General features: G+C 49.1%; 1 protein-coding gene across 2 annotated transcripts in view; it reads left to right on the top strand.

Annotated features, from left to right (window-relative positions):
• Positions 1-18,365, top strand: part of LOC118772197 (protein shisa-like-1a) — a 39,678-nt gene extending 21,313 nt beyond the window's left edge. Inside the window, exons 3-5 of one of the 2 annotated variants that reach the window (XM_036520498.1) lie at positions 2,009-2,222; positions 5,548-5,841; positions 14,869-18,365. In XM_036520498.1, the coding sequence (XP_036376391.1) occupies positions 2,009-2,222; positions 5,548-5,841; position 14,869 (509 nt within the window). In that variant the 3' untranslated portion in view covers positions 14,870-18,365. Of the gene's footprint in view, positions 1-2,008; positions 2,223-5,547; positions 5,846-14,868 lie in introns of those variants that run through there. The other variant, XM_036520497.1, reaches the window with a different exon arrangement.
• Positions 18,366-19,063: the final 698 nt, after the last annotated feature.

Raw genomic sequence — 19,063 nt, forward strand, 5'->3', positions numbered from 1 at the left:
GAAGTGAGTGTTAATCAGGTGATTCTGAGCAGGCCCTCCTCTCCGAGCGGGAAACCCGGCATTGTTCTGCCTCGGCCACTTACCACACGCCGCTCTCATCTATATGCAAATGCCCACACATCGCACCGCAGGTGCTCCGGGTCCCGCAGGAGATCACACAGCTTGGCTTCCTGAGGGGGAGCACCGCGCCCCGCTGGGGCCATCAGGGATCGAGGGCTCTCACCCGGAGCCGGGCTGCAGCGGAGGAGGGAGAGAGAGCCTGCCACAGCACATCCCCCCAGCCACTTCAGCAACGCCCTGGGAAACTGTATCCACGTGCTGCTTAACCTTGATTAAGTTTGTGCAAAGGTTAAACTGCATTCTGTGCGTTCACTTTGACTGTATGAACCCTCCAAACTCACACTGCAGTAACAAAGCACAAGGGGGAGACATCCTGGCTCATTTCCTGCACAACGCAACAGGTGCCCTTTGGGTTAATGACACCAGACCGCTGCACAACGCAACAGGTGCCCTTTGGATTAATGACACCAGACCGCTGCACAGCGCTGCCATTGCTTCAAAGCCTGTAATGCCAATTTCAACTGATTTCCAAGGAGGTAGTTTGATTATTGAGCAATTAATTTGATCGTTTTCTCCTCCAGTGGTGCAAGTGACCCCTGTGTATTGGATCTGATTGCAAGCTACCAAACGCCCCTGAAAAAGCTCTCAACACCACAGTGATCGCTCTAAGGTGACTCAGGAGAGACACTGACGACACGCCAGCATCCGCGGGCGTCTGCTAGTGAAGGTCAGAGTGACAGAACTGCCTGTAACTCGCCTGTCCCGCATTGTTAAAACGCAGCAGCGTTCAGTCACACGGCCGGGAAACTCCTCCTGTTAACGACCAATGAGAACTCTTTAACAAGAGCCAGAGCCTTTCATAACATGCACCAAGGAGCCAAAAAATTAATTAGCACCGACATCATTCCGTGACTCTCCAGCTCGTTCCCTCTTTCTCACGCGCACCCACCCGCTCTAATCACCACACCGAAGCCTCCCTTTAACAGCAAACTCAGGCGGCTGTCAGTTAAATCAGCCAAAGGAATCTCACCTATCCCCGGGACAAGCAACACCAGCAAGCCCAGCCATTCGTTTCAGTCCAACTCATTATCAACACTCATTAATACTGTGGGGAACTAAGTCCCAAACAGGAACAAAGGGGACGGATTCTTCTCTTTCAAATAGGTACCGTGCCCCTGCAAGGACTGACCCAGAGCTCTCAGTGTAGCGGAAATCTGATTTGCACTGTCTAAAAACACGGGTGGAAACACTTTCATCCTTAATGGGGCAATTGTCTGAGTGCCATCAAAAGACACTCGGATTAAAAAAGATGGCAAATCCAGTTAAGCCTCCCCTCTCTCTCTCTTCCTGTTCTCCCCCATCAATTTCCTGTCACTGCGATGGAGTGAGTATGCTTGTTTGAAGGACGCTATTTATCTGATGAGCAGAAATAACAGCAGACAGGCTGCCTGTTGTGGCTGAATTAGCTCGTTAGCAGGTAAAGTGGAGCCCCCAGCAGATCCACGCTAGTCAGCTGTGACGGCTCTGCACAGGGGTTTCAAAGCACCGGTTCTCCAGTTCGGTTTTTGGATTCATTTCATTTTAGATAGATCTCTCTAAAATACTCTGAGGCTTATCCTGAAATGTCTGTGTGATCAAGTGGAAAAGCTTATCAGCTTAAAGAGAAGGTATGCTGTACAGCTGACCCCTGACAAGCGGTGGCATTTGCAGAGGACTACTCTGAGGTTATGCAGTTAAACACAGTATGCTTATAACAAGAGTAAGTAAAGTCAAAGGGATTAAAACCAGCAGGGTACCGTGTAATAAAGAAAGATTATGCGATTCTCCAATATGCAATTATAGGGAGCTGAGTACAGAAAGTCATTTGCAGATTTTTTCGGTCTCTCTTAAAATAAAGTGTACAGTTTCTGCAGCTCTGACTCCCTCTCCATGTCTTCCTGTCCCACAGCTCTCTCTGCACACTTCCGAGTGTGCGAGCCCTACTCCGACCACAAGGGGCGCTATCACTTCGGCTTCCACTGCCCTCGCCTCTCTGACAACAAGACCTACATGTTCTGCTGCCACCACAACAACACGGCGTTCAAGTACTGCTGCAACGAGACGGAGTTCCAGACCGTCATGCAGCTCAACCTCACCAGCAGCTCCGACGGATTCGCACACAAGTACGTCCTCTGGCCCCAACAGCAAGAGGTCTACTGACACCTGTATAAAAATAATATATTAAGAAAACATTTTAGTGAATATATATATATGTATATATATATATATATATATATGTATATATATACACATATATAGATATGGATATGCATACTGTGGGCTAATCAGCCACGTTTAGCGCAGTCAGCGCTGTTAGCTGTGTTTGTGTAACCCATCTTGCGTTCAGGCAGCAGTGTGCTCTGCATGTGGCACGCTCGTACCCGGGCCTCTGAGAGGATGCTGAGGAAACCCAGCCCAGCGGCACTCTGTCTCCGCAGAAATCTCCGGCTGGCTTTGGAAAAGGCTTCTTATTTACAAAGCAGGAGACAGCAGGTAGTTTACCAGACAAGGTGACATTAAGCACGAGATCCGAACCTGTCGGGTTCTGGCACAGGCGGGAGGTGATGGAAGGCCCCCACCGTCCGGACGTAAACAGAGGGACCGCTAACACAGGCCAGCACCGATGCTGCTGACATCACACACGCTGTAACTCCCATAAAGCTCTGTACTTCCACATGCCTTTTCTCTAGATATGGTACACAACAAGGCTGTCCTTTGTGAGTACAGCCTGAAAGTCTGCAAACTCCTTTACCCTTTAAATAACAGTGTAAGACACTCTGTGCAGAGCCAGGACAGGTCTGGCACACATTATACAGGACATTGTGTTTAAAATGCTTTCTGACCTTCCTGCACCGTACGATATCAAAGCCTTCACTGCGCCTTAAAAACTTAACATTTCAAAGACACCTTATCTGCACGCGCTCCGTGAAATAAGAGAATACATGTGTGCCAAGAGACCAAAGATTACCAGGAGTATTTTCCCAAGCTGTATGCAGACTCATACTGCACCTCCACTCAGTCTTATATGATTACTTCTGAAGCTGACAAAATAAGTACAGACCTACTCTTTGTATGTCACACTGTCCTACTCAAACACACACTTTAACAAAACATCTATTTAGACAACTGACTTCAAATTGACTTCAAATTCAAAAGTTAAGACTTTAACCTCTAGACCAGCACTGCTGGATAATCCACAATCTCAGCAGAGATCTTTATGTGTGCAAACTGAACAGCAGCAGTGTAGTTTTCCCTTTTCAGTGTAAAGTGTGAAGAAAGCAAACATGGCCACGATTCCCTCTTTCTGCCTGCACAAGGGGAGGGAGAGAGAGGGGGAGAGAGGGAGAGAGGGAGAGAGAGGGAAAGAGAGAGAGAGGGAGAAAGGGAGAGAGGGAGAGAGAGGGAGAAAGGGAGAGAGGGAGAGAGGGAGAGAGCGGGAGAGAGGGAAAGAGGGAGAGAGAGAGAGAGAGGGAGAGAGGACAGCCAGACAAAACAGAGCAGGAGATCCGCAGACACGGCAACAGTGGGTGGGGTAATTTCCTGAAAGAAAAAAAAATCCATGCTTAAGATCTCTTATTAAAATAAATCAATTTTTTAGAAACCGGTGCATTTTCCCTCGTTATGCACGTGGATACTGATCTGCGCCAACAGAAGAGAGAGCCGAATAAAGGCGGTGAGATGCTGTGAGTCACGCGTGGGCTGGTGGCATGAGCTCTGTGGCGATCAGCGCCAGGAGCTGCACATTCCGCCATTTTTACAACGGATCCTTTGGATGGGGCGTGGGGGGTGGGGGGCTGGTGGATTGGCAGGGGGCTGCTCGCCTATTAAAACTGTACCCAGTGTTCCAGGTGTCATTTTAACACACACCTCTGACATCATGCATACATCTCACACTGTTTTACACTGCGGAGAGGCGCACTGACAGACAGACAGCCTTAAGAACACACAGCCCAGCCACGCTAATGATCACTCAGCGCAGCTTGCTTAAGGCCAGACGCACAGCCTCGGGCAGCGACTGATATTTCCGCCTGTGGGGAGAACCCTGTTTACCGCAACTAAAGTTCAGCTGTCCACGACACAGCTTCTATCAGCTTTGTAATACACAGGAAGAAGAGAGAGTTTAGTTTTCACAGTTAAGAAAAGTTTGAGCTGATGGATCCCTGGCCCCTCCACCCCCTGCCCTGTCTGTCTGTCTGTCTGTCTGCATCACAGAGGCACAATCACAGCTTTTTTCAAACAGAGGCAGTTCTACATAACCCCAACATCAGTGCGTGTGTGTGTGTGTGTGGGGGGTGGGGGTAGTGAGAGTATATCCAACCTCAAGGACGCAGTGAAATGGAGGGAAACAGCAGTGTAACTACATGCCGTGCAGCGATTCATTTCCCCAGCTGTCAGGGTAGCCTTGGACCACACCATCGTTGCACCCCTCACACATACCACGTAGGCGTAGAGTTCACACCCCCCCTCTGACAGGTCGCACCCTGGGAGACATCGTCTGGCTGGGGAGGGCTAACCTTTCTGCAGTGAGCTCCAGGCCTTCCCATAATGCCCCTCTCCCCCTGCTTGAGTGGCACTCAGTGCTACGCACTGTAGTTCTGTTTCAGACACTGATGTCATTGCCTTTCCCACACACTCACTGAAACTTCTGCTTAGTCTCCCGGCGATCTGTGAAGCTTTCACACCGTCAAAGACAGTCTGGTGATACTAACACACAGATGAAATGCAAAAAGCATCCCATCATTGGAGTCAGAATAAAATACAGATATCAGACCAATCGACAGAGCCATGAGAATGCAAAACTCCAGTCCAGTCAGCTCGTTTCACCCTACGAATCACATGATGACCTTCATTGATGAGTAAGGACCTGTGCGTTTGCCATCCTCTACCACTCAAAGAACTCTGTTCTTTTTAGCACCTGCTAAAAGTCCTCTGTAAGCTGGCGAAACTGCTGCTCCTCTCTGAGTGTCCCCGGAGGCCTGAAGGTTAGTGTTGAGATGAGAGGTGAACGCTGTGCTTTAACTGGACGCGTTCTCCCTGCTCCAGCTGGTCTGCCAGAGATGCAGAAGATCAGCAGACCTCAAGCCCTTATAACACACCTCACCGAAGCTGCGCTGACATGTGACTGTAGCCCAATTCGGCACATTTGCATTTGCAGTAATTCATGGTTCTGGAGCATAATCTATCCGTGCTCTCCACAGCCTTCTAACGGGAGGATTCATAGAGGAATGAACAGAGGAGAATACTAATCAGAGGGAACCTATGAAAGGACTCCTCAGCAGGGATGGGCTGAGTGATCTCCCCTCCCTCAGCAATAAATCAACTGGACATTTTGGGCTGTTATTTTACTCAGAGATGTGAAGACTGGAGGACTGAATGCAGAAGTTCTCACATGCTTTACTCTTCCCCCTGTCTCTCTCCCTCTCTCCCTCCCTCTCTCTCTGGGTGCAGTAACTACACGGCTCTCGTCGGCGTGTGGATCTACGGCTTTTTCGTCATGGTGCTGCTGGCGTTGGACTTCCTCTACTACTCGGCCATGAACTACGAGCTGTGCCGGGTGTACCTGGAGAAGTGGGGGCTGGGGGGGAGGTGGCTGAAGCAGGCCAGGAGCCAGTGGAACGCCTCTCCACAGGCGGAGGCTGAGCCCCCGCTGCACCCCATCGTCCTGGCCCACCACCCCCGCCACAGCCTCAGGGGAGACGCACAGAGCCCCTCCCTCATGTCCTTTCACACGTCCACAGCCTGGTAAGTCCAGGGGGGGTTACCGGGCAGGGGTCCGCAGTGCATGCCCAGCAAGGGGGGGCACAGCTACACCCCCACCCCAGAGAGGAAAGGCACTGTGCACATTCCCAATGCAGAGTACAGATGGGACCGACAGACCGCAGGTACAGTAAGAAAAGGTTTCATGAATAAAAGATTTATGCAAGTGCAGCCACAAATCAACAGTGGAGCTGCCAGGGAGAGTAACGCAGGGCTCAGTGGGAGCGGGAGCTGCCGGGGAGAGTAACGCAGGGCTCAGTGGCACAGGGAGCTGCCGGGGAGAGTAACGCAGGGCTCAGTGGCACAGGGAGCTGCCGGGGAGAGTAACGCAGGGCTCAGTGGGAGCGGGAGCTGCCGGGGAGAGTAACGCAGGGCTCAGTGGCACAGGGAGCTGCCGGGGAGAGTAACGCAGGGCTCAGTGGGAGCGGGAGCTGCCGGGGAGAGTAACGCCGGGCTCAGTGGCACAGGGAGCTGCCGGGGAGAGTAACGCAGGGCTCAGTGGGAGCGGGAGCTGCCGGGGAGAGTAACGCCGGGCTCAGTGGCACAGGGAGCTGCCGGGGAGAGTAACGCAGGGCTCAGTGGCACAGGGAGCTGCCGGGGAGAGTAACGCCGGGCTCAGTGGCACAGGGAGCTGCCGGGGAGAGTAACGCCGGGCTCAGTGGAAGCAGGAGCTGCCGGGGAGAGTAACGCAGGGCTCAGTGGGAGCGGGAGCTGCCGGGGAGAGTAACGCAGGGCTCAGTGGCACAGGGAGCTGCCGGGGAGAGTAACGCAGGGCTCAGTGGAAGCACAAGCGACAGGCAAACCTGCTCAGCATCACAGCCGATAATGGGAACAACAGAGAAAGAGCATTAACAATAATGTAAAATACACAAACAGCTGCCAGGGTTATTCACACAGCCAGCCTGGTTTCGGGGCTCCTGGGGTCCCTGCTGTGGGGGTGGGCTCCGGTCACCGGGCCGGACCACAGGGGAGCACCTCCCGGTCCATCTCACGGCTCATCACCTCCAATTACACCTGTCCTCTCCCGCCTCTGCCATGCTGTTGCTGAGCGAGGGTTGCCATAGCAAGCCAAAGCGCCCCCATCCCACCCCCCGGGAACAAGCGTGCAGTAGTGTCCCACCAGTTCTTACCCCAGTAAATCCACACCACAGCACCTCGCTCTCTCCTGATGCATTCTGGGAGCAGGTCTTGGACTCCGGCGAATGGAATTCAGCGTGTAATGTGTTGACACCCGACCTCTCCTTTGAAGCTGCCTGTTTAAAGACATTCTTAAAATTCAAAAGGGGGGCATGATAACTTCCAGAGAGGATTTATTTTTTGCTTTTGCATTTTTTTTATTTTGATTTATTAAACGTGCTGTTCTTTTGGGGTGTTTTTTATGTTAATTTGATTTCTGATTTTGAAAACGGTTGGAATGGTTTCATAAAGGGAGCAATATGAGCATGGTCTTTAAGAATCATTAGGTAGTGGCACCAGCAGTCACAGACAGTTTTTCGTGTGGCCTTCTGGCTTCAGATAAAGGTTTTCAGATGTACCGCACACTGGCAACGTGAGGCCTTCAACCACACTGGCATCACTGGCCTCACACCAGATAGTCTTTTTTTACTAAGAATCACATCATAAATTCCGAGTGGAATTGCAGAAGAAAAATCCATCTGTTCTTAATAACCTATAATTTTGCTTTGAATTGCCTTTGATGAGAGTCAGAACTTGGAGACCTGTCAGATTGCACGGTCTGCTTGCTTCATTTTTGGTTCATTCTCTTCTATTTTTTTTCTTGAGCAAACAAAACAAAGCACACAGGGAGAGAAACAAATGAGGAAGGGTATCACCGCCATGCACCATGCACCATGCACATACATGTACTGTCAGCTCTGAGGAAAACCAGAAATCAGATAATAAATTGTAAAAAGAGAAGGGTTCTTGAGACTGAAAACGTGAAATATGCAAAGCAACATCTCCTCTGTTGCAGAAATGTACAGTAGATGAGCTAATCTCTGCTCTCATATTCTAGGGGAATAGTTACCCTACTTCAGGACAGTCAAAATTCTGCTGGGATTTCAAATCAGAAAACAACTTCAATGCTTAGAGCAAATCATTTCTACTGACACAAGGAATGTCTGGGAAAACCACCAAAACAATACTTTCAAGTGTTTCTTTTTCAGCTTTTGTCACCCTAGCAAACAAATAATCTCATTTTAATTGTGACCTCTAGTAGAACAGAAAATCTACCCACACACTGAATACTGTAGGGGCTTAATTACTCTTTCAGACACAAAACTGTAATTTTCCAATAGACAGAGTCTACTAGCTTTTCACACTTTAAAAACTTTCAAAGAAACTGCCTTCAAACGATACCTCAGAACAGCACCGATCAGTAGACTTTCCCTTGTAAACTCCATTGGAGAGTAATGTGTTAGGGCACTGAGCTGCCTTTAGGGAGAGCTGAGGAGGCAACATGGAGTCATGGAAGCCGTGTTTGCCTGGGGCATCTCGGGCCATCCTGAAAGTGCGCATCCCAGGGGCGGGCGTCCCGGAGCTGGGTACCCCTCCAACACAGCCTCTGTTTGCTCCTCATTTCCCTTTCTGAAGCAGCATCCAGAGAATCAGTTTGGGTTTCCCTGGTTCCCCACTCTGCTCTAAAAGAACAGGGGGGGTACCAGGCCCTCCCTGTTTCAGGGCAGAGGTCCCCCCCCCCCCCTCGCTGTACCTGAGACACCTCCCCATCAGCGGTGCAGAGTATTAGTCATGCAGAGTTAATTCAGCGCGGGTGCCTGCTAACACTCTCTAATGCCTTCAGTGCTTCCAATCCCTCTGAGATTCCGCTTTTAATTCCGAGCCATAACCGTAACAGCGTAATTCCATTTATTACCTTTTATTGTCTTCTGAAATTCGCTTTTATTTCCTGGTGGGAAGATCGGGGGCGGGACCCTCGCCCGTCTTCAGGGCGCCCGTGAAAAATTACCGGAGTGGGTTTGGCTCCGACCCGCCTGATAATAATCTGCAATGGGTCTGGAAGGAGCTGAAGAGCCTGACAATCAGGGCCATTATTCAGAGGGCCGGCTCTGGTTGTGAGCCTCACTGCGGGAGCTGGCACACACAGGCAGGTGCTGCTAATGAGCTGCACTGCCCCTTCCTCCCAGCCAGCAGCCCAGGCTGCTTAAACGAGGCCACGGCCTCTGCAAAAAGGCCTTCCCAGCCAGGCCAGCTAATCAATGCCAGAGTCAGCCAGCCCTAAACAGGGTGAAGAGAGGTGGTGAACCTCGGATAAACTGGGGTGTCTGTGGAGGAATGAAAGCTGGGGTGTCTGTGGAGGAATGAAAGCTGGGGTCTCTGTGGAGGAATGAAAGCTGGGGTGTCTGTGGAGGAATGAAAGCTGGGGTCTCTGTGGAGGAATGAAAGCTGGGGTGTCTGTGGAGGAACGAAAGCTGGGGTGTCTGTGGAGGAATGAAAGCTGGGGTGTCTGTGGAGGAATGAAAGCTGGGGTGTCTGTGGAGGAATGAAAGCTGGGGTGTCTGTGGAGGAATGAAAGCTGGGGTGTCTGCAGTCGTACTTTAAATGAAATATTGCTTTGGCTGTAGAAACAGAGAAACCCATCAATCTAGAGTCACACACTTCCTCTGAGGTCATCAGGCAACAGTCGTCAGTCTCAGAAGACATGCACCGTTAACACATGTTAGACCTTATCAATAACAAGGAAACATATAGAAAACAGATGTGGCCTGTGTCATTCAGTGGAGGATGATGGCAGCTCACCTAATCTGTCTGATTACGTGTGGCTTTTAAGCAGTTGTCAGTCATTCTTTTAAACCAATATTTGTTGAAAACACTCACGTGACTCGCTCCTGTCAGTAGCAAAGCTTCAGACTGAGATGCTGGCCTCGCATCATAAAGTTTGACGCAAGTTAATAAAGTAAGCGTGCATAAACGTCAGCGAGTTTTAGCCTGACCTTTTAAGCGCATTTCATTAAGATAAGTGGGCAGTAAATAACATGCCTAAAACAGCAGTGATCACAGATATTTATCTCAGCCGTTGTTTTACGGCTGCGGTTCATCCTTCACTCACAGACGCGTAAGCAAGCGTGCAGCAAGTGTGTTCTCACAGCACATAAACCTGCGCTGTTCCACCCGCATGCCAAACAACACAGCCTGCACACGACGCTGCGGTGTCATGCTCAGCACGGCACACTTTCCACAGCAGTGTGAACATTACAGTTACACTGGGAAATTTAATCTTAAACTGAGATGACCTACCATTGATCCATTTAATGACAAAACTGAGAATTTTTCTTCTGAAATATCTTCCCTGTCATTCAGGAGCTCACCCATTTTGAGCTGAGATGAGTTTCCTCTGACGGGCTGTGTGCCGCAGGCTTTGAATGGATCTGTAAATACAGTACCTATAGCCTACCTGTGTTATTTGTTTAAACTGCAGTAAACTGTGTGAGTATTGACAGAATTTAACTTTTCCTTCACAAAATAACAACCACAGGCCTGATAAAGTGGCACTCAATTCAAACACACAGAAAAATGAAGACTACAGGGCACACAGAGCCCAGCTCTGCAAACACAAGCCACAGACTGCGGCTGTGTCACTTCATCAAGCGGAGCTCATCTGAGAGGCCCGGACAGCGCAGCGCCCCCCGGGGAAGCGCCTCGGAAATGACTGAGAATCACGGGAGGATCCGTCAGGTTAGCGTAAACAGAAAATGAGTCACGTATGAGGTGTTTAAATCAGAGCGGAGCTGAAACACTCTCACGCGCACCTTCATTTCACTCAGTATCCATTTTTCTGAGAAATTATAGCAATGTTTTATGTGGGAACGCAGCTTTTTTTCAAGTAAAACTCTGACAAGAGGCTGCTAATGCAATTTCAGATCTGCAATAGCTTTAGCGTAGGAGGCAATTACCGTCTCTCTGTGGATATCGTTTATTTACCACTGTGGACTGAGGGAGCCTTCCCACCCTGACATTTCCCTCAATGTTACCGCACAGGTATAAAAGTCGCAAGGCTTCGCCAAAACAAACAAAAAGCTCCTGTCGGCTGTGAATGAGACAAAACAAAAATATGAGACATGGGTGGCATTTGCTGTTGAATCCAGCAGTGAATTTGAGGATCTCAATCATAACAGTATTTCCACCCATTTCTTCCACCCGTTTTCACCAAGACAGTCAGCTTCTCCTTCCTGGGAGAAACTTCAGCAACATTATCACCACCTCTGCTCAGCAAATCATTCCCCTTGTCATGGCAACATGTAACTACCTGTAACTTTCATACATAAGAACCACTCTCCAGCCAGAACGCAGAAAGCCTCAGCAAACAGAACCGCTGTGTGACCATTTAGCATGACGGCTGCAATAAGATACATATCATTAATCTTATCAGAAATTATTTCTCAGGATTAAACATTGGCAGAGGCTGTCTAATGGCCCCTGGCATTATTCCCAGTCGTTACTCACCTCAGGCATGAACTCCCTGTCCTTTCCTATGCTGATGGTGCTGATCTCCATGATTGAATTGTCCATTCCAATTCATAGATGGCAATTGGAACTGAATGCGTGTTTGAGGAGAATGAAAGCCAGAATTAAGGGGAGTGAATTGATGTGGATGGAGAGGACATGAGTGAAATGAACTGGATAATGGATTTGACCCCGGCTTTGTTCTGACTGACAGCCAAGGACAGGACCCCCCCCTTCTTCCAGCTTCCTCTCTGATTCACTTCAGAGGTACAGTCTGACAGCATGCGGTATTACAGCACAGAGCATGAAGGTGACAGACATTAAAGTGGCATTCCAAGATGACTGCAATTCACAGAAAACAACAAGATATTACGCAGTGGACGACCATAAAGAAAGCATGGGGCCATTTCATTTTTCATACCTACAAATCAAGGCACAGAAATAATATGATAATTATTAAAGTTGCCAGTTTCTTGAAAGGATCGTGGAGCTTCTGCACACCAGTAAACACAGCTGCTCGGAGAATCCCAGAAGACAGTGCTCCAAAGGACTCCGTGCTGAATTATTAAGCAGACAGTCCTGTCTGGAGATTTACTCTTTAAATGGGTAACATAAATTCCGAAACCTGGCTGGCTCTGGCGCTGATGTCCCACCTCCGCCAAGGTCAAAGATCACAGATCCCCACATCTGGTTTATCTGATTAATTCCGGTTGTCAGCCCGTGTCTGCCAGACACCGAAGTGGTGACCTGGATCGGTTCTGTGCTATAAAACTTTCTTGTAACTAGTGCAGGCGGTGGAAAGGGTACAGCTGAATTCCCAGACTGCCATTACCGAGCTCTGGAAGCACAGAGACTCTGTGGTGATGACACATGACAGAGCCAGGGGGCGACGGGAGAAAAGCATGCGCTAGTAGGCAGAGAATAGCATGAGCTCTGCTGCTGACCCTGCCCTTACAGTGGGAAGTGTGCCAGGGAGAGTGGAGGGAAAATGATGCTGAAAGCAGAATAGCATGGTTTGATGCGTCTTGAGCATCAGCGCATCAGCCTACAGCAGTCTGCACAGTGACCTGAATGGCCAGTGAATCAGACACTGTCAGCACGTTTGGGAACACTGGAGTATTATTTGAGCAGGGACTGATGCAAAAGAAAATTAGACACTTCACACAGTCTGTCAGTCTATACGACAGATGAACAAAACCAGCGTTCATTAGCCTTTCCTCAAACTGGAAAGTAAAGCTGAAAAGCCGTTACAGTACAGCCAAGTAAAACATGAACGGCATTGATGTAAAAAATATGAGGGGGCTGACATACAGTAGTCAGCACATGTCTGCAGAAACAGAGTAATGATTTCACGGCGGTCGGCTGAACATTTGGTATGCCCAGGCAGTGTGCCCGACAGCGTTGCTCCCCTGGGGTGAGGGTTTGCTGGGTCAGCCGGGGCCACAGCTTGGCAGAGAGGCATCTGTGGCAAAGCTCAAAGGATCGCCGGAGAGCTGTCCCAGACCAGCCTGCACCAATCAGAGCCTGGTGCTCAGACCAGCCTGCACCAATCAGAGCCTGTTGCCCAGACCAGCCTGCACCAATCAGAGCCTGGTGCCCAGACCAGGCTGCACCAGTCAGGGCCCGGTGAGTCAGCCCCTAGCTGCAGTGCCTCTGGAACTCCCGGTGAACAGAACCCAGCCCCTTTCCGCTCGTCAACACATGTGTCTGAGGACCATCACTGCAGCACCAAGCCCTGGAAACACAGCCCAGCCTCCAACAGAGCACCAGCACAGCAGGACTCAGCCCACCCCCTGCTGGTGAAGCCATGTAACTGCTGGTGATGAGAGAGTGAGAGTTATCATGGTTTGAATAAATCAGCCTTCATTACAGAGAGTAAATTCTTTAGATTGGTTCACAGGAATACATGATAGGTAGCATATGGTAGCTCCTCTCATTGTGAGATCCACTGAGCTTCCCTCTGCCATTCACAAGTTATTACTGCTCCAAAGCTACAGCAGGTATGTGAGTAACACCACAAAGAGACATGCCTTTCTCTATTTGAGATATTTTATTAGGAGAACCTTGCAGTAAGGTGTTGGCGGACTGTACCGCATTTACGCTACAAGCTGAAGTATGAATCATGTGCGTCAGTGGCCCTTTGCACACAGACTCACTGTTTGGCAGTGGTACTGACAGAGTCAGAGAGAACTCGGACACAGCACGTGGACAAGTGATGGACTAAAGTAAGACAGCCACCCCGGCACCTTCAGAGAACCTCCCTCCCCCTCCATTCCATCCCGTCTGCTTTGCCTCGGGTTCAACACCCGCTGTCAACCCCACAGAGGAATTCCCTCAGACGGCAAAATGCCAGGAGAAGCTTCCTGCAGGATCAAATCTCATAATGTTCAGGTTAATGAAAGTACAGCGAGCAGGGTCCTCTGAATAACACCTGCAGCTCCGCCCACGGCTCTCTCAACTCTCAGCAAGTCTGCAACACCCAACAGTTCTGATAACCAGCCAATACGTCTTGTATTCAGCATGTGCCATTTACAATCTGACTGTCGCACAGTCCAACAAACTGGCCATTTTCTCAGGGAAATACATTTTAGCCAATACAGGAAAAACTGCTAAATTATTCCCTCATCAAATCTTAGGCTTTCGAGCTGAACTCCGAGAAAACAGCGGGATGCTAAAAAATTGGAAAATAATTAAAAGAGGACACATTCCCTTCGATGATTAAATGAGTCATTGCCATTTTAAAGGGATTCTGATGCATTAATACATCAACAAACAGAAGGCGCGTTCCGAGAAACCTCACACTGATGTTTGGACTGGGATAATTACTCTGCACTTGCTGACAAACATGCAGATTCCTCTCCTGCAAAATCAGCATTACTGCTGACTTAAAAAAGAGGAAAAGACACAAAAGCAGCTAATTAGTCATGTTCCCAGCAGGCCAATATAGAAAATTTAGAAAAAAAAAGTTAAAATATCAATGTATTTACTTCATAATGGAATACAATTACAGCACACGGCATCTTCATAAGCAGACACAAATATTTCATAAGTGTAGAGCTCATGAGCTGTGATGTGCTATATCCAAGTACATTAAATGTTACATTTAGCTTGCGGGACGTTGTTTAATATCCAGAGTATTCCTTCAGAAATGATTGGCAGCACAGAGCTGCAGGCCTTTATGTGCAGATTTTCAGTAATTACCCAAGCCCACGTCCCGGTGCTAGGAGGGCAGACACACGCAGATGCCCGTTGTGTGTCTGAATGGCTGAATAACACCCTGTGAGCGCACTGCGTTGCTGCGGCATGTCCATGCCTCCCAGGGGGGCCGTGTCTCATCAGGGTGTAACACACTCCATATGGCGAGTTAATTAACACGGCCGTCCCTGTCGCTGGTGGGGGGGGAGGACAGTGCTCATGTTTTCATCCAATTTTTATCAATTCAGTCACTCAGAGAAGAAGCTGTCCCTCTCACAACAGGTCAACACGAGACAACAAAAGACAGGTATTCTGAATTTCTGTACAGTAACACGAGCCCCCTCTCTCTGCTGGCAGACAGACACATGGCTAAGATGAGGTGATGCGGGAAGTGACCCCAGGAAGGACTCCATGCCCAGCGCTTTCTCAGAGGACCAGCCTCCAGTCTCCGCCTCCAGACTGCTGACACAGGTGGGCGGGGCCAGCTATGGGTTCCCTCACCCATCCTTTACTGCTGGGTCTCCACACAGAGCCACCCGGACTCCCCTGGACCCACAGCAGGGGGGAGAGACCGTTCCAAAGACCCGCACAGAGCCTGCGCATTCTGCTGGGACTCACTGCGTTGCTGTTTCTCTGTCCTGAAGAATCGGAGGACTCACGGGCACACCTCACACCCCACTGCTGACTGGCACCATCACAGCACCCTGCTGCCGCCGACCCCCCCTCATGAAGAGAGGGCTGAGGCCAGCAGCGACAGCAGAGACGCATCTCTCTCCACACCCTCAGATTACGTGTGTTTTGCACTGCTGTGTAGCCAAGTCTGGATTCAGTGGTTATTAGAACTAGTGGTAGGATTACTTATTGTTTCTTTGTAAATGTGAAATGGTCAGGGAATCACACTAGAAATAAGCATTAAGGAGGTGTGACCAATGCTGGAAATATCTACAGGGGATCTCACAGAGGTAATTCAATGCCTTTAAAGAAGGCCAAAAATACCATCTCTTCTCCTCCTACACAGCGTATTCAATTTAATTTGGCTTCTCCATATTTAGATTTTCTTTAATCAAATGGCAGTTTGTGTCTAAAGTAAATCTAGAATGATGATCCCGTTGGTTGCTCTGACTGTGAAAATCATACAGCAGAACTATGTCATCAAGTTCTTTTGAAAACTTGAGATTCTAAAATGAATTGACTGCAATCAGCCGGCTTACAATTTAAAAGAATTGGGCCTGTAACACCCAATTAAAACGAGGATGAACCCTTTTGGTAGGAAAAGGGTATATTTGCTCATTTTGAACCCTGGAATGTAATTAAATGAAATGTGTTTAACTACTGAAAATGGAAATAGGATAATGTGTACCATAAACAGAGGAGTAGCATAGCTGCAGTTAATCGTAGCTTTTGACGAGGTCACAGTGAATTTGTTTATCTTGCTGCCGTCTTGTAAAGCCATCATAGACAACTACAGCAGGAGACTCTGAGGAAAAACCTGTTAATATCTAATATGTGTATATTATAGTAGTCACTCAATTTAGAATAACTATACAGTGCAGTGCTGTTTCACAGTTTTTCTAATAGAAAATTGCAGTAAAGCAAAGTTAGCACATGCCTAGATGACCAACAAAAAATCTCAGACAAGAAACACAAACCCAATGCAGACAGCAGCTCTGAAGAGAAGGCAGAAGGAAGTTACCCGCTAGAGACCCACTCCTCTCTCTTCCAGCTGTTAATGAGAGCGGGAGCAACACAAGGACGCAACGTTACCAAACTAAATGCACATATCTGGAAAATGTTATATCTGTGGGATGCACGTAGCTCCAGGGATAGAACGAGGGAAATGACTGTTCATTAGTTAGTAACTGCATCAGCAATAACCGCTAGCGTCTGGCTACTTCTGACTGCCAGCAGCAGCTGTGACATTAAACAAGACCCCTCTATTGAATTTGCCTCCTGCGGAAGCAGAATCTGACGCTTTCTTTCAGGGGCACTTTTTAAAGACATAGAACCCCTCCCCCTTCCTCCCCACCTGCACAGGGGCATGAACACCTGCCACAGCCAGGAAAGAACAGGCCACAGAGGGGCGACAGCGTGCTGGTGTCGTCACTGCGTGAACTTTAGGTGAGGACACATGTAACACCCTTATTTAATGCAGCTGCATTTAGCATCTTTCCATGGTGCATATGGAGCATATTCTGCCGATGAGCCCGCATTAGCATCTGCTGCGGCCTGGCGGAGGCCGGGCGGGGGAGGGAGGCAGAGGAGTGATTAGGAGCTGGGGCTGCCTCCTGCACATGTCTCCTCCCACCAGGCAACAGACAGCAGCTGCTCTCACATGGCGTAAAGATCACACTGTGGTGTCCATGGTTACGCCAGGTGTTGGGTGGGGTGGAGGTACCGATCTTACGATGCACAAACTCAGATCACCAACGTGAAAGACTACAAGAAGCACACTTATCCACTGATCCAGAATCAGCCTTACAATAATGCCCCCTGAGAGGAAGGGCGAGAAGAGGCACCAGGCAATATTTAAACATGTCTGCCTCTGCACCCCCCTTAAAATCCACCCAGCAGGTACGGTCAGTGGCACAAGCGCCATGAGCTGAGTCAGGCGTCCCAACAGCACAACCCTTTCCAGCTCGCGGGGTTAACTCCTGCAGGTCTCACACAATTGCCCCTGTTTTCAGCAATAAAGTCAAGACCTGGCAACACAAGTTCTCATTAATGCAAACGAGGGCAAGTGAGCGAACGAGGTCCAACCTGCCCTGAACAGCACGACTGCGCCCTCGTTTACAGAGCGAATTTGCCACGCTTGCTGCTTTTTAAATAATTGGCCACTAGGAGCCCTTCTTTGAGCCGACAAATCACACCATCCACCCATACACACACACACACACAGTGACCGGAACTGAGGAAAAGCAGGACTCTTGCAACGAACAGGAATTTAACTGAGGCCCAGAGCAGAGGGAAAGGGCAGAGATCAGACACAGGGACATGTGTGGGGCTGGTCACGCGCAGATTCACCATCTAGGCCCCTGCACAGTTCCTCAGCACAGCACCTTCCTCATGCGCTGCCATGAGTCTGCCCTCGAGGGGGCAGTGCGGGAGTCTCAGAGACCTTCCACTAATCTGACCTTCAGCGCATATCTGACTGATACTCTGATATGGATGCCAACTGGTATGGTCGGCCCGTTTCATCTCTGAGGTCTGGGATTGGGGCAGCTACATATTGAACTTCTGCAGTGCAGATATGATTGGCAGCACAGCAATGTCGTTAAAGCTCCGATTCATCAGCTTTCCCCTCGGAGGTGGACTGCAGTGCTGCACTGACAGCTCACTCTGCTCTCCCGGCTGTCAGTTACACGCCCTTCATTATAAACCTATACTGATGCATCAGTGGGGACCGCATGACGAGCCGGGCCAGTGAGGCAGGCAGTGCCCTGGGCATCCCGAGGCCGAACAGCGGGGCCTGGAGCACAGCCCCACACAGGGCACAGGGGGGCTGAGGCAGGACGGGCAGGGCTACAGCACACAGGATAACCACAGCACGCAAACAGAGCCACGGCCCAGCGTCCACACTCTCACCCGCCCCGAGAACCACCTGCTGCTGTGTGCAAGGGAAACTGACAGAACATTCACGCTTAGTCCTGGTGCAAAGTACCACATCATACGTTTGCCTTCTGTTATAGGTCAGAGTCTTTTTTTTTATCTTTGATTCTTTGAGGTAGTGAATATTCTGATCCTTGCCTTACAGTACAGAAGCGAGCACACAGTATTCAGCTCTTGAGGTTGCCATGGTAACAGTTGCCTTACAGTGAATCTACACCTGTACTCTATAGCTTTGTAGTGGCTGGTAACTCCGCTCAGGTGTGATGCTGACGAGCACCTGGCACTGTCTGTGTTTTACTAATAGGTAGAATGTACAGTTTGAGTTGAATTGTAATTGCACTTGTTAACTTTGTATTGTTCTAACAGGGAGAAATAAAGATCTATCTTTTCCAGTGTGTTTAAATGGCCCTAAGTGCCTCTCTGTCTGGGTTCAGTGATTGCAGTTCACCTTTAAAATCGCCTGAATGGCTTTTGTTAGATTCAGCCGGCGGGTTCGCGGTAATGGATCTGCATGCAGAGGCGAGATTCAGCTCCAGGAGAGAAACAAAACGAGTGCATTATTTCAGCAGAGCACACACAGATCACACCCATACCCAGCGGTGTGGTTACTGTGCTTATTAAAAACGTACGCTGACTTATTGTCACTTCATGCATAATTATGTTCCAGCAAGATGTAGCCCATTGTTTCTGAATGACATCAATAAGAATGCTGGTTATATTATTGATAGCGCATTTTACAGATACATCCACTGAGCAATAAATTACAGCTGTTACTGCGTACAAGTATGAAAACCATCAGCATGATGAATACTTACGCAGATTTGTTGGGTGGTTCAGTAATGTATCAGCATAAATATGGCATAACGATGATGGGAGTTAACACACACTGAAAGCAATGCTGGCAATTCAAAACACCATGTATTTCAGCCCTCATTATCCATCTATG

Source organism: Megalops cyprinoides, chromosome 25, assembly GCF_013368585.1.
Source record: "Megalops cyprinoides isolate fMegCyp1 chromosome 25, fMegCyp1.pri, whole genome shotgun sequence".
In the NCBI taxonomy this organism is placed as follows: domain Eukaryota; kingdom Metazoa; phylum Chordata; class Actinopteri; order Elopiformes; family Megalopidae; genus Megalops; species Megalops cyprinoides.